Consider the following 15,133-nt stretch of genomic DNA (forward strand, 5'->3'; position numbering starts at 1 on the left):
AAAAAGTTTTGATTTAATAGTTTTATTTATTCTTTGTTGTGGGAGAAATTTTGGTTATGAGTCCAAGAGGACAATGAAGACCAAAATGGTTTTCCAACCCACTATTTATTTTCAAAACTTATTCTTCCAGGGGGGCTAAAGCCCAAGTCTTTCCTTACTCAGTTTGATCCATTTTATGTTTGGATTTTTAACCAGTTCTGGGCACTACCCCTCATGCTTATATAACAAGTGGAGATAAAGCTCTCCCATTGTTTTTGAACTTTTCCTGTACTTGATACAGCAGTTCCAGGCAATGGTTTAGATGATGCTGTGGTGAATGCTGCCATCTGTAGGCTGGATCGTGCAGCAAGTTGGAAAAGAACTGCTTTTCCTGGAGATAATCGGTTTACAGGAATTCAATCTGCTGACATAGGGATAATCCATATCAAGAGGTGACAAACAAAACCAAAAAGTGCTGGTTTAGAGGAGAGTGGCAGTATAATTGTGGCAAAATGTTTGGTTGAATTCTAGCACTTCGGACTTGAGAGGGAAGCCTGTCCTCTGATTTACTTCTGAGTTTTGATCTGTATAACTTTCAACCCAGGAGGTAACTAATCCCCATGCAGCCACTGCTCACGCCCCCATGGGATGGGGTATGTTGGAGAATTGGAAGAGTAAAAGCGAGGAAACTCACGGGTTGAGATAAAGACAGGCAGTTTAACAGACAGGGCAAAAGCTGCACACACAAGCAAAGCCAAAGAAGGAATTCATTCACTGCTACCCATGGGCAGGCAAGTGTTCAGCCATCTCCAGGAGAGCAGGGTTACCCATGGAGACAAATGTCATCACTCCAAATGTTCCCCTGCTTCCTCTTTCTTCCCCAGCTCTGTATGTGAGCATGAGCTCTGGTCAGAGGAGGGCATGGATAGCTGATGTTAACAGGCTCTGGTTTGAGTTACCAGATTGCAATGAAAACTGTCCTTTTTTTATAAATGCCTTATGTCCCTAGTTTTGGGGTAACGTGCATTTTGTTGTAAAAGGCCAGGTATCATATACAGTGCTTTGGCAGTTAGAGTTCCTGCGCCAGATAATCCTGGTTTCTTGCTGTCTGAGTCAGAAAAAAGAAAATTGTGTCAGGCATGGCTTTCTCTAGCATGGTCCTAGGTAGCTCTGCTGGGACGGTGTCTCCCATTAATGGATCCCACATTAACATTCCCTACAATAATTAAACCCTAGAAGGGGACCTAGGTAGTTCCTTTGTTTAGGAGCACTAGTGTGGGAAGCGGGGCCTATGAGTGGTGCTACCATTTGGCCTTTAAAACCAGAGGTATTTTCAATTCTGGGTGTACATGGTTATTGCTAAACTTTTTTTTGGCACCATCTCAACAGCTATCTCCATATCTTTTCCTCTTTGCATCCTCTGCCTGCAAAGGAAGCATGACACAGCAACACCAGGCTTGGTAGTGTGCAGATGTGGCCTAGTATTTGTTGATACCTGTTCTGGTAACATCTTCCAGAGCATAAGGGAAAAGGTTGTAGAAATGAATTAATCTTTTTCTTACCTACAATAAACAATTATGTTTTCAAACTTGAGCATGGGACCGATTAAAGCAGGCTTGCTGCCTCTACTACCTGCTTTAATCCTGCTCTGGATAGAGCAGTAAAAGCATAATACAATCTTCTTTCAGCCCTAGCAACCATGACCCAAGGTGCCTCTCTTGCAGCCCTGTCTCTCGTGGAGGTTTTTGCTAGTGTGATTTACTGCCAGGTGATAGCTGTTCATTCTTGTTAAACCCTTACATTTTTAGAACAGTTGCACTGCATCTTAGTCCAATTTATCTAGTCCTGGTACATAAGCTTCAGATCCTCGTTTTTCATTTCTATATTCCTGATGTGATCTTTGGAATAAAATTCATGTGGCAATAGCTGGGAGGGAGGTGCCTTTCTGTGAAAAGGGTGTGTTCTGGAGTTTGGTTTGATTGGATGAAGTCAGCCAAACACATTGATCTCGTTTATTTACAAAGGTGAGGAGTTTGAGGGTGGGATTTTTGCCTCTATCCAATTGCAGTGCTGGGCTCTAGATAGGCACAGCTCTTCAGGCCATCGGACAGTAAATGTGCGGCTGCTGCACGCTGCAGCCCTTCTTGGTCAAGGAACCATTTTTGGAGAGAAAACATGCCGAGGTACACGGTGCACGTCCGAGGAGAGTGGCTGGCAGTGCCGTGCCTAAGCTCCACGAACACCGTTGAGTGGCTGGGAAGGGAAGCTGTGAGACGGTACATGAAAAACAAACCTGACAACGGGGGATTTGCCTCAGTGGAAGAAGTAAAGTTTTACATTCGAAGGTGCAAGGGACTTGGCTTGCTGGATCTTGATGATACTGTGGGGGATGCTCTAGAGGACAATGAATTTGTTGAAGTTGGTAAGCAAAGCCTTAAGGATTGCATTGTAGAGTGACTCTGTTGTTATCTGAATCAGCAAACTGTGGCTTTATCTAGATTCATCTAAAATTGCACCTGAGAGATTGTCTACAGTTTTTATGGAAAAATGTCCAGTAATTTAAGAATACTTAAATTTTAGGAATAGAACTACATAAAAGTTAGAAAATACAGGATTCTATATACATCTTCTGTATCTGCTGTCATAGATAGTGTAAGCTGTTCTGCCTTAGCCTTTGGAATACCTTAATTAAATGCATACTTCCTTGTTATTTTCCCAAAAGCATGCAATTATGTTCAGGACTGATAACTGGAAATTAGAATTCTTATTGCTGTGAATTGTAATAAATAACAAATTAACTTATGTGAAGAATGCAATTTAATCCTGTATGTGTTTATTCTGCATATTTCCTCTAGTTATAGAAGGAGATATAATGTCTCCAGATTTCATACCATCTCAGCCAGAAGGAGTTCATTTGTATCCTTTTTGAGTGCTTTGTGAAGTTTTTATAATTTGAGATTTATAATTTTCTAGATTGCCTGTGTTTTTTAGAATTCCTTCATTCTTAAAATACATTGCCAACTGTAATGAAGTGGTCACTGCCTGTGAAATCCTGTCTGCCCTTTTTCCTTTACAAAACTTTCAGATACAGCAAATACCGAGAACCAGATCAGGTAGGAATCACCAACAATTTCACATCTCTGTAAAAAAATCCTGCTACTCACCGGAAAATGCTGAGAGTTCAGCCACTGCAGCATTCGCAAAAGCTTGGCTGGGTCTAGGAAACTAAACTACAATGTGCTTATGATGTTTTTGTTAGCCAAGTTCCTGTCTTATGAATAAGCATGAAGAAACTTCCTGTTGTTGCTGAGTTTTGACTGTATTTTTTATTTATACTGATTATTAAGCAACTTTGTATGTATCCATATCCCAAACTAAAAGGTGGTTCTTTGTGTAGTATATTTCTTTAGATGGCAACAGCTTAACAACGGAGGACTTGGTCAACTTAGGAAAGGGACTCTACAAGATAAAGGTAAAAATTCTGAACAAAGGCAGCTAAAAATTATATGTTTGTTTTTCTATGGCTAAATAATGACAAATAAGCTAATATTTAAACTATTTATGTTTTAGCTCACACCCGAAGCTGAAGTTAAAGTCAAACAATCACGAGAAGTGATTGAAAGGATCGTAAAGGAACAGACGGGTAAATACTTTTGCTTTTAACTATTAATTGTTTAGAAAACTTAATCAGGTTCCCTCCTTAACCTTAACCTTCCCTTCCTTAACCTTAACTTAGTGTACCTTTCTTGCAGTTGTTTATGGAATCACCACGGGTTTTGGGAAGTTTGCCAGGACTGTCATCCCAAACAGTAATCTGAGGTATGGTATGTGTGCAGCCTTCTCTGTCCTTTCTTTTCAGGAAAGAAAGAAGAGGGAGCCATTTGATCCTGTAGCTGGGGTTAAATGAGAGAGCTCTTTTAGGAATTCTTTCTGTTTTGTGCAAAATAAAACCTGATGAGACTTTTTTTTTTTTTGAGGTTTAACATATTTTTTTTCTGTAGGGAGCTTCAAGTGAACTTGGTTCGTTCACATTCTGCAGGTAATGAGAGATTGCTTGATGTTCCCCTTTTCTGCCCTTGTTGGTAGCGGGTGAGTAACCGAGAGGGTTTTGTTACTGTTTCAGGTGTGGGGAAACCTTTGACCCCAGAGAGAACTCGCATGCTGTTGGCACTGAGAATCAATGTCCTAGCCAAAGGATACAGTGGAATATCCCTGGAAACCCTCGAGCAAGTTATTGAAGTGTTTAATGGTAAAAAGATGTTTAAAGAAAATCATCCTTTCCCTTTTTTCCCCTTTTAACTATTTTGTTAAGAGGTGTAGCTCAATGGGTCAAGATGCAGATGTTGGTCTTTCAACCTGGTAGTTGTGAGAGATCAGGACTAGAGCTGCAACGAGAGTAGTCCCATTGATGCCATTGTCCATGATTGTAGGCTGTTACTGTGACCACACTTACAAGCTGGCTTCTTTGTTTTCCAAGGAGTGTATCAGGGAAAGGCTCTAAAAGGAGTGATTTTTGTTTCTTTCTAGCATCCTGCCTTCCTTATATCCCAGAGAAAGGGACAGTTGGAGCCAGCGGAGACTTGGCCCCTCTCTCTCATCTTGCTCTGGGATTAATTGGAGAGGGAAAGATGTGGTCCCCGAAGAGTGGCTGGGCTGATGCTAAATATGTAAGATTCATGCAGCTGATAGTTTGGGTTTTTTTCTGCTTGCTGACTCATTTTTCAAATTGCATGTAGCTTTGAGAGAAAGAGAGCTTTTTCTCAGATTAATAACATGTAAAAGTCTTTGGATTTTCTCTACCACTTTGAACTGGGACTAGGTTGCCTTTAGCTACTCATCATCTAGTTAGAGGAAGGTAGATCCATGGAGTATGCAAGAACTGACCCACATGTCACTGAGGCAGACATAAATAAGCAGCATGTTATTGAGCCCTAAAGAAATATCATGCCATAGTACTACATACAAGATACCACACTGACATCATTTATGAACTGGAGAAAGGGACAGGATATGATACCAACTATGAAAGAATTATTACTCTATCTTCAGCTCCATGAGCATCAATGCTTTTCTAAAAAATCCAAGATCACCTCTCAAATGCAGAGAGTACCTGGAGATTCACTGGAGGCAAGATCTGTGCAGTAAAGTTTCTATTGATTTTATAGTGGCATTAAGTAAATACACAGGTTTGGATATTTCATTTTTGATAAATTAACTAGGGTTACAAGGAGCCTATGTAGCATTCTCCTTCACAAGATGGAAATGTTAAAATTAAATTAGTTTTTAATCCGTTGTTATTCTGCCACTAACACATCAACAGATTGATCTTGTGTTAAGTACCTCCAGCCCCCTCCGAAGTCTTTCATGGTAGCTTGTTCTGCTACACCTATAATTCCTATCCATGAATATTTGGCTATCAGACTCATTCATGGATTGATAGGTGTACATCACTAGAGACTGGAGAAGGATTGAGAATTACACAGGGAGAGGAGGAAAGAGGAAGCAGACCAGTATGTCCTGGATCTTCAAGACCAGAAGTTATAGCTGTACACTTCTGAGATGCGTTACCTCTTCTGTTGGACAGGGTGAGAGGATTAAATGAGAAATAGGTTATGCTGTTTCTCCATTTCCCACAAGACTTACTGGCCTATAGAATAGACATATCCAGAACAAACTGGATTGGACTCCTCCTGTCACTAGAGATTTCTATAGAAAGGATTAGGGATAATTTAAAAAGAAATAATTTATGCCAAGCTAAAATGCTGTGAGGTAGGGTATAGGCAGAACTGCCTTCCCAAGAGGTTTCCAGCCTCCTTTCCTATTGCCCTCTCCCATCACCTAGAACACAGAAGATGTTAATGAGCTATGACAGTGGCAGATGACGCTTCAGTGCTCCTGCTACTTCTTGTATTGGCACTAAGAAATGAGGTGCTAGTTTGGAAGCCCTTTATTTAGCCCAGCAAAAAAAGATACGTTATATGTTTGTGATAAAAACCTCTTTTTCTTCCATCACTTGAGAAATTTGTTAAAATTTCTGTTCATGGAGACCTTTAAGGTTTAGTGACTTAGTTTTGTGACTTTAGTGACTGAAAAATGTTTTTCATTAACTGCCTTGGCATTTAACTCCTTCACAGGTCCTGGAAGCCCATGGACTGAAACCAATTACCTTGAAACCAAAAGAGGTAATAAAGTGTAATGATGCCAGCTGATGAAAACGAGCATAGTAAATCACTATTTGCTTTATATGTACAATACAAGCATTACATGAATTAATAATAGTTTTAAATCAAGCTTCAAGGATAATCATGAAGTGTTGTCAGGAGTGGGATTCACCACTCCTAGTGTTACCCTACTTGACTTGAAATGTCAGACCCAAGCTTGGTGTTCAGATTGGCTCTGTGGTCAGTGGAGACAGAGAAGCCTCTTCAGAAAGGACTTTATACCATCCTGAAACAGCTAAGAGGCATCTTCAAGGTACCTGCCCTTTGGCCATAACAGGAGGTCAGATGACTGACTTGAAGCAGTTATCTGACTTGCTTGGAACTACTGGTGCTCCAAGGGTGTCTGCAGTGACTTAGTGGGGTCATGAGCATTGGCACTTTATGTAGCAAAGATGCTCAGTCAAGCTGTGTATTTTATGATTTCAGGATGGTGCAAAAAGCTAGGCAAAGATCTTTAACTCCTTCATGTGAGGAGATATATCACAGATATCACAGTGAGGGAATTGACACTGCGTGGAATAGCGGCAATGAAAATTAACATCTTAACATCTGCTCTCCCTTGGAAGGGTCTGGCCCTCATCAACGGGACACAGATGATCACCTCGCTGGGATGTGAGGCGGTTGAAAGAGCTGGGGCTATAGCGAGGCAAGCTGACATCATCGCTGCCCTCACACTCGAGGTCCTGAAGGGTACAACGAGGGCCTTTGACACTGGTGGGTACTGGGCCCTCCCTGTCTGTTTGCTTAACAGCTCCTGACAAGAGAGGCACAGCCTGACAGTCTAACTTGTCTTACTAGATATCCATGCAGTGCGCCCGCATCGAGGGCAGGCTGAAGTGGCCTTTCGATTCAGGTCCCTTCTAGATTCTGACCATCATCCATCAGAAATAGCAGGTGAACAGTCTTAACCTTCACCCTCTCAGGTTACCAGGACAGGCTGGGTCCTTCAACAGGACACAATGCTTTTGTGTAAGCAATATTTGGGTTTTGCCCTCCTTGTGTCTTCTAGAGAGCCACAGATTCTGTGACCGAGTTCAGGACGCGTACACAATGCGCTGCTGCCCTCAGGTAAGGACTGACATTTAGATCCCTCCGTCACAATAAATAAATGATGGTGAAATTTCCCCCTCAGAAATACAGTCTGTTGTGTGCTGTCTGACATTGTTAGAGGAAGTGGCTGTATTTTGCTTCTTCTTTGCTTCACAGTGGTGTTAATGGAGACATGTAATTTGTTGATCATGTGCATGTACACATCGGGCAGCATCTAACAAAGCTGTGTCCAGATCTGGGAGTGCCCAAGGGTCAGAAGCAGAGGGAAAATGCTGGTTTCCATGCTTGAAGATTTTGTAGGGATTTTCTTCTGCATTGGTGTTAATAACATGAACTGAGTGTTGCTAAGAGAGTGTGGTATCTCAGACATATTGGAAGAGCTAGGACCTATGTGTTTTAACAAGAGCAAAGCTATTAAATCAGTGGAATTAATGGAAGTTAATTAGTTAATAAGAGGTTTTGTTTTCTGTGAGTCTTTGTAAGGCTACCTCTTCCCTCATGCACTTCTGCTACTGAATAAATATCTTCCATTTAGGTAAACCAACCTGAATAAGTAAAAAATGCCATATTCAAGTTACTCTTTTGGCAAAACTGCCACAGTAATAGTAAATACCATCTTTCAAGGGTCTAAGAGTGGCAGTGATGCCCCTGATGTTAAAAGCAAATCCAAAACCATCTTCCATGTGTGAAAATTGAGTGGGATGATGAGAAGGAGGGTCCCTGCAGCTCACTCAGCATCCTGAAGGTGATCTAAGGGCAGATGCTGAGCTCAGACACTAATGTCTTTTGTTCTAGGTCCATGGAATTGTAAATGATACAATTGCTTTTGTGAAGGACATAATAACAACAGAAATCAACAGCGCCACGGACAACCCTGTATCTTTTGGATTACTTCATACTTCATACTTCATACTTCATACTTCATACTTCATACTTCATACTTCATACTTCATACTTCATACTTCATACTTCATACTTCATACTTCATACTTCATACTTCATACTTCATACTTCATACTTCATTACTACTATATAAAATTCTGCTTGGCCTTTTTTATTCTTTTCTTCTTTATAATTACTCACACAGGAGGCAAAAATCTCCTAACTGGCTTTGGTCAATACCTGCCATTGTTTGCAACAGCAACCTCTCTTCCTTTCCCTATGACTGCATTGAAGGATTTCTGTCAGCACCGTAATGCAAGGCTGCATTTCTGTCAGCACTATAATGATGCTGTACATAGCATCATATCAATTGCTGATAAGCATTATTGGTTCTAATTTGTCCAAAATTGTAACTGTCATGGAGAGAATCTATCAAGGAACTGAACATCTATGCTAGGATCTGAACAGATGGGGGGTTTTTTGCACCCTCTATCAAAGACCTCCCTTTATGTAGCTTATTTGGAAAATGTGCATGTCAAAATTGTACTTACAAATTTGAAGGACTGAGATTGTGTCTTCGTTTCCTGAAAAGTGGAAGTGTGGATGCAATATAACATGTTTGCAAATAGAAGCCTATTGGCACAAACACTCCTTCAGTTATGATATTCCAATCGCTGGCAGATATCACTCATGTAAACTATATTTCACTCATGTGGGCCTTAACTTCTCCTTAAAGATGGTGTTTGCTGAAAGAGAAGAGACCATTTCTGGAGGAAATTTTCATGGTGAATATCCTGCAAAGGTAATTCAGCATTTGAAGAAAGGGAAAGAAACCTTTTTCTGGTTTGTTTTTTTTTGCTTGTTTGTTTTTGTCATCTGCTGTAATGAGATCTTTTGTAGGCTCTGGACTACTTAGCAATTGGTGTGCATGAACTCGCTGCAATTAGTGAAAGAAGAATTGAGAGGCTCTGCAACCCCTCACTCAGTGAACTGCCTGCATTTTTAGTCACTGAAGGAGGTCTGAACTCAGGCTTCATGATTGCACACTGCACTGCAGCTGCCCTGGGTGAGTGCTTGAGCAATACCATAGAGAGAGCAAGATAGAAAGACTGTTTTTTCAAGACAGATATAATCTAATAGTAGACACAAAGGTATCTGGCTCCTGTTTTCTGTCTCTGTGTGTTCTGTGCTGTCTTGTAAAGTATGAGTGTTGGGTGCAGCTGCAATTATTTCAGTTTAAATTCCTTATTCTGCACCGACCCTTGGGCATGTTCAGTGCTCTGAGCATGCAAACTCTCAGTGGACTTTGTTGAGAAGGGTTGTCTCAAAGGTGGCCTGATGCCCTCAGCAGTGGCTGTCTCCATCTGACAGTCAGGTCTGCACATCACTGCCACACCCCACAGTCCTCAGAAGACCGGAGTTCACAGGGGTGGCTACTGGGGGAGCACCCTGAAATTAAACATCTGTTCAGGTTTTCCTCTAGAACTTATGGCTAAGGGAACAAGAAGCCTGCTGGCTGCTGGGATGCTACAGTTCATAGGTTCAGGGAAGCATGAGCCAATAGAAAGATAAATATGCTATGAGAAGAGAGTAAATTTTAAAAGTTACAAACAAACACAGGAACAGAGGATAACAGATAAATGTGTAGATAAACATTCTGCAGAAAAAAACAAGTGAATTAACTAAATCAGTGTGCTAAAGGAGCCCTACCTAGAGGCTGGTTTGGGAGATGGGTCTGGAAGAGGAACTGAAGTGCTCATCCCTTTTCTAAGGGCTGGAACCTTTACCTTTTAGCTGGGGAGAGTTTTGGATGGGTCCAGGCCTCGGCTGGTTGCATGGCTTCAGGTTTCACTGCACACTTCTGCAATCTGGAGTGACAGATTCTGGGCTGTTTGTGATTTCTGCTGTGGGAAATGATAATTACAGCTCTGCCTCTACTGACACTAGAAGTCCATGGGTCAAAATCTTCTCATCCTGATCAAAACAGCCAGGATTTTATCTGAATTGAAGTTTGAGTTCCTTTTATTTTTCTTGACTTTTTTTTTAATCACCAGTATTTTTCAAATCACTCTGCCAGTTTCTGGGTTATTTGTGTACCAGCTAATGTTTTTCACTCCCAGCGTAAATAGATAAATCTGAAAAAACAAAGCATATATTTTGCAAGACCACTGGATATGTCTGTCTGCCCCTGCTCCAGCAGCTTTGTGCCTGCCAGACCGAACTGTTTACAGTGGTCACATGCAGCTCCTCTGGGACTTGCTGTCACCTGCCTGAATGTGCCAGCTGGGCTCTGGTCCTAGACTGTCACTCCAGCCTATTTGCAATTGGTGTCACCACCTCTCTGTTGCTCCTGTTGCTTTTCTGAAGCCATTAATTTGGCGAGGGCATTACACAGCATCCTGCTGGGCTTCAGAAAGAAAAGGCTGAGTGCAGCCAGAGTGCTGTGAATGCAGACTTCATTTCTTCTCTTTAAAAGAGCAATTCTCAACCTCAATTTGTCACTGAATGGTGCCTAAGGCCTCTCCTGCAGCCATATGCCTGTTGCTTTTGGATGCAGCATGAGAATTTACTCCAGACCTCGCACCTGGCTTTCAAAACTGGAGTGTGTCACCCTCAGGGGCATGGGCAGCCTTGTAGTGAGGTGAGGGAGGGAGAGGGTTTGTATTTCATTCCCCTATCTTTCTAGAGGAAGTTCTGAAAGTGCCTCAGCTGCAATGCGCAGACCAGATGCTGATCTCTAGCTGTATTCTTGAAAGCAGGGGAGGGGTGATATTCATGACCAAAACCAGAAGGAACCAATGCCCTTTACAGAGAGTTGCCCTAGAGCAACAGGCAGCACCAGGCTTGTGTTTGTTATGCTGTCTGCTCTTCTTCAGTTTCCTCCAGGCCTTTGAGCCACAGTAATCAAACTGGAGATGAGGGAGTGAAGAGTGAGCCATCGTTCCATATTTGGTTAATATTTGCATCTAAAGACTGATGTTTGGTTACTGTTTTCAGAGGCAATGGTAGTTTTCAAGGTGGTTATTAAAAATTACTCAGTCCAGGTAAAATACCGATGGATCCTTGAAAGAGGAGCAGTAGCTGGACCCAAGGTGCTCTTATCTCCATGTTGTCCATTGCATCTGCTGTCTCATGCCTATTCTGTCCCACATTCATTGTGCTGGGTTTTTGCAGTGTCTGAGAACAAAGCCTTGTGCCACCCCTCTTCTGTGGATTCTCTCTCAACCAGTGCTGCTACTGAGGATCATGTGTCCATGGGAGGATGGGCTGCAAGAAAAGCTTTGAGAGTTATTGAACATGTGGAACAAGGTAAAATTAAAATTATGACTTCCAGACAGACCTTGGATCATGAAAATGAGGAGCTAATACCAATAACGATCAGGTGTGAGGTAGGCAGGTACAATGCAAACTTCTCCAGGCAGAAGACTGTTCCAAAGTGTTGTCATTTTATTGGTGTTTTCATGTGGGCTCTGGCAAGATTCAGAGGGAGAACTTTAATTTTTAGCTCAGGCTCCTCTTTTCTCAGTGCTAAAAAAGTATTCTGATTTATGATGGACATTACATTTGAGTATTCAAGTTACCATGAAAGAGATTCCTGGGGATTTAAGACTCTGGTGACCAGGAGATCCTGGTACACTTGAAATGTCTGTACAACAGAGCACCCAAAATCTGCTTTCTCAAATGCTGGATACTGCCCCCAGCATCATCCATGAAACGATCCTGCCTCTGGGCTGGCTCTCTAGGGGGTGTGGATGCATTGGTTTTTTCCCCATAGCCTGAACCATATCATATTAGTGAGAACAAAGGCCAGGGATAGCTTTACAGAGGAAACCTTGCCTTGAGCTACGCCTGCCAAATCCCTTTTGCTGCTGTGGTTTCTCAGTTCTGGCCATTGAGCTGCTCGCTGCCTGCCAGGGCATTGAATTCCTCCGCCCTCTGAGGACGACAACCCCATTGGAGAAGGTCTACGACCTTGTGCGCTCCGTGGTGAGGTAAGAGCAGATAAACACTTTCCCCAGAGGTTGCCTGCCTGGAGAGCAGCTGCTGGCAGGGGGGGTTAATGTTTGCCCAATGTCTCATTACAGGCCCTGGATAAAGGACCGCTTCATGGCCCCAGACATTGAAGCAGCTCACAGGCTCCTCGTGGAGCAGAAGGCAAGTGCTGGCTTTTGGCTTGTGCCTAGGATTGTCTAGAAGCCTTTTCCTTTGTCCATGCCAGCTGCTCTTTTCGCTACCCAATCCTCTTCATGGTTATGTAGCAAGTGGCAGTGACTATCTCCCAAGTATTGCACACAGAGCATTAGCCTGGTAACAAGACAAGACAAAGTATTTTTGCCTTGAATCCTTTCACCTTGTCCCCTTAGAGCTGTATCCTTTTCCATTCCTTGTCAGCTCCCTCCACATGCTCTTCCCTTAACCGTGCTCTACCTACCTCTCTGGTTCTGCTTCTCTCATATAGCATATCCCACCCAAAAACTTTTCTTCAGGGTTTCCTGAATGCATGCATTGATGTCTTAGCTGACCTTTTCTTTGCCTCTGACTCTGCTGTTTCACATTCTTGTTTTGCAGGTGTGGGAAGTGGCTAAACCTTACATTGAAAAGTACAGGAGGGAACACATCCCTGAATCAAGACCCATTTCACCTACAGCCTTCTCCCTGGGATCACTGAGAATCAGTGCTGATGATACTCATGACCACAAGCATCAGAATGAACTTTAAGAGTTGTGATCTTCTGGCAAGAGCAGATCCTTTCCAGAACCTTACCTGAGTGTGATAAACGCCAATCACTCGCTTTTTGAAATTTATGAAAATTTAATAAAGAATAAAAATTGGTTACAAAAATATTAATACAATAATAAAAGTTTAAAAAGTTTTCAGAGACAGGACAAATAATGAGACAATAAGAGCAAAGAAAAAAGGTAGCCCGGGACTACCGTCCCTCCTCCTTTCCAGACAAAGGCTGTGAAGGAGAAGGGCAACTTAGAGAGAAATTTCGGTCTTTTCTGCAACCTCCTCATTACTATGCATATTTTCCCTGGCGTCTGCAAGTCTGGTTTAAGTCTTTGAAGAGGTTACTTCTGTTGATAAGGAGCCATAAATTCTTCTTCACTAGAGGATTTCTTGTAACTGTTATCTCTATACTAAAAACCTCCTGTTCATCTTTTCTTTCTTTTGAGCTAAAGAAAATATCTTACACACAAATTTTCTACTAAGACTTAATGTTAAAACTACATTTACTATATTATTTAAATGTTAATATTGCATAACTTTTCTACCTAGCATATTACATATAGTAAATATCTGCGTAGAGCCACACACACAATATGCCTTTTTCACACTGAGCATGGCTGTTCTACTCAAACTCAATGTGGTTTCTCCAGGTGAGCTAGAGGACCTGACTGTCTAGCTCAGAAGCACAAATAGATAGTAAAGTCTCACTGCTTTCCTCGTGTGTAAAAGACAACTTTGTCATCATAGTGTGGTTTTGACTGAATTTCATGAACTTCTGAATACAAGTCATTCAAACTTCTGCTGAAACCAGTAATTGTTTTGTCAACTTTTCATTTGTTTTCTCTTCATCTGCACCAATGATACCAAACAGCCTAAGTTTGATATTCTTACATATCTTCTCCCCCTTTGGGTAACTGCTGTGAACCTCTTCATTTTGCCACAAGCAAGGTTATCTTTACACTTAATTCCTCTCTCTCTTGCAGATCATATGTGAGATATAGGCTATTGTATAGGAGCACTTTTAGAGCAGGTGCTTCATAAATCAGAAAAGCTGTGTGCATAGGAATGTGCTATTGTTGGGGGTTAGATTTGGGGTTTTTTTCTTCTCACAGAATTTTTCCCCATAAGTTTCCAAGAAGCCTTGATGACTACTTAGTCAGAACAAAAGGGACTACTTGAGGGATATGGCAGCACAAGGCTACACCTATTGTTTTTGAGTCCCTGGGAGTGTCCCTCAGAGGAGAGAGATGATGAGCTTTGGGAAAGGCAAAAAGACAGATCTGGGGGAGGGGGAGGCACTCTTGCTCTCAGCGCCGAGGAGGACGGTCAGGCTGCCCTCTGCCTCTGTCTCGTCCTGGGAAATCTATCGTCATCTGCTGTGTACCCGGGAATCCTGAACTCGCTTTCTCCAGCCTCCCCCCACCGCCGCTGCTTCTTGGGAGCTTTGAGGTTCCCCTGCTACTCTGTAGCCCTGCCCTGCCCAGCCCTGCCAGGACACCCCCTGCTGCTCCAGCTGCCAGCGCAGAGCTCCTCATCTCATCCACCAGCCCGGGACTTTCCTCCCTTCCAGCTCGGCCTCTCGGAGCCCTGCAGGGGCACCCAGATAAAACTGCTCTGGGCTTTTGTAAAAGAAAGCCCTCAAGGTTCTTGGTTCTGTTTATTATTGATGCTGTAGTTGTTGTTTGTTTGTTGCTTTGTCATATATACTAGTAAAGAACTGTTATTCCTACCCCCATACCTCTGTCTGAAAGCTCCTTTAATTTTTTTTAATTGGAATAATTTGGAGGGAGGGGATTTGAATTCTCCATCTCTAGGGAGGTCCTGCCCCTTCCTAGCCGATATCTGTCTTTCAAACCAAGACAGCTATGGAGACCATTGCTCCAGAACAAGTGTATTATATTCTGGTGATAGACTACATTGCATTTAATGCAGCTTTCCAAGAGCTATGGGCTCACACCTGCAATCAATAAACTGAGGTTTCACATCCGGCTGTAGCAATCTATTTTCCTGTAATGTGTGATGATGAAAACGTAAAGCAAAAGCCTAATTTGGTAGTAAGTAGAACAAGTGACACGGGCCAGAGGAGGTGTAGGACTAGTGAATGTAAACCTGAGGCAATAGCACCCAGACCCACACTCCCATGGCTCACCAGGTCTCTCCTGTCTGCCAAGGGCCCTGTCCCCACAGAGGGGATCATGACTGAGTGTGCTCTGTGTCACAACACTGACCTCTGGCACAGGCTTTGTTTTGCAATGCAAGAGTCAGGACGT

At 42.4% G+C, this 15,133-nt stretch overlaps 1 protein-coding gene across 1 annotated transcript; it reads left to right on the forward strand.

The window, feature by feature from the left end:
* The first annotated feature begins 97 nt into the window (after nt 1–97).
* Nucleotides 98–14,592, forward strand: HAL (histidine ammonia-lyase). The gene is made up of 20 exons (XM_063396290.1): nt 98–2,401; nt 2,835–2,895; nt 3,065–3,092; nt 3,377–3,451; nt 3,550–3,622; nt 3,732–3,798; nt 3,981–4,018; nt 4,103–4,228; nt 4,507–4,646; nt 6,114–6,161; nt 6,767–6,914; nt 6,999–7,094; nt 7,210–7,268; nt 8,046–8,126; nt 8,869–8,934; nt 9,033–9,198; nt 11,307–11,441; nt 12,016–12,124; nt 12,218–12,287; nt 12,702–14,592. The coding sequence occupies exons 1-20, from the start codon at nt 2,155–2,157 to the stop codon at nt 12,849–12,851; spliced, it is 1,983 nt and encodes a 660-aa protein (XP_063252360.1). The 5' UTR covers nt 98–2,154; the 3' UTR covers nt 12,852–14,592.
* Nucleotides 14,593–15,133: the final 541 nt, after the last annotated feature.

Source organism: Prinia subflava, chromosome 4 (genome assembly GCF_021018805.1).
Source record: "Prinia subflava isolate CZ2003 ecotype Zambia chromosome 4, Cam_Psub_1.2, whole genome shotgun sequence".
NCBI classification, from domain to species: domain Eukaryota; kingdom Metazoa; phylum Chordata; class Aves; order Passeriformes; family Cisticolidae; genus Prinia; species Prinia subflava.

Excerpts from the sequence above, each read along its gene's own strand:
- HAL (XM_063396290.1), top strand. The coding sequence starts at position 2,155 with ATGCCGAGGTACACGGTGCACGTCCGAGGAGAGTGGCTGGCAGTGCCG. Across the intron at positions 4,647-6,113 it reads GCTGGGCTGATGCTAAATAT|GTCCTGGAAGCCCATGGACT; the intron begins GTAAGATTCATG and ends ACTCCTTCACAG. Across the intron at positions 8,935-9,032 it reads ATGGTGAATATCCTGCAAAG|GCTCTGGACTACTTAGCAAT; the intron begins GTAATTCAGCAT and ends GATCTTTTGTAG.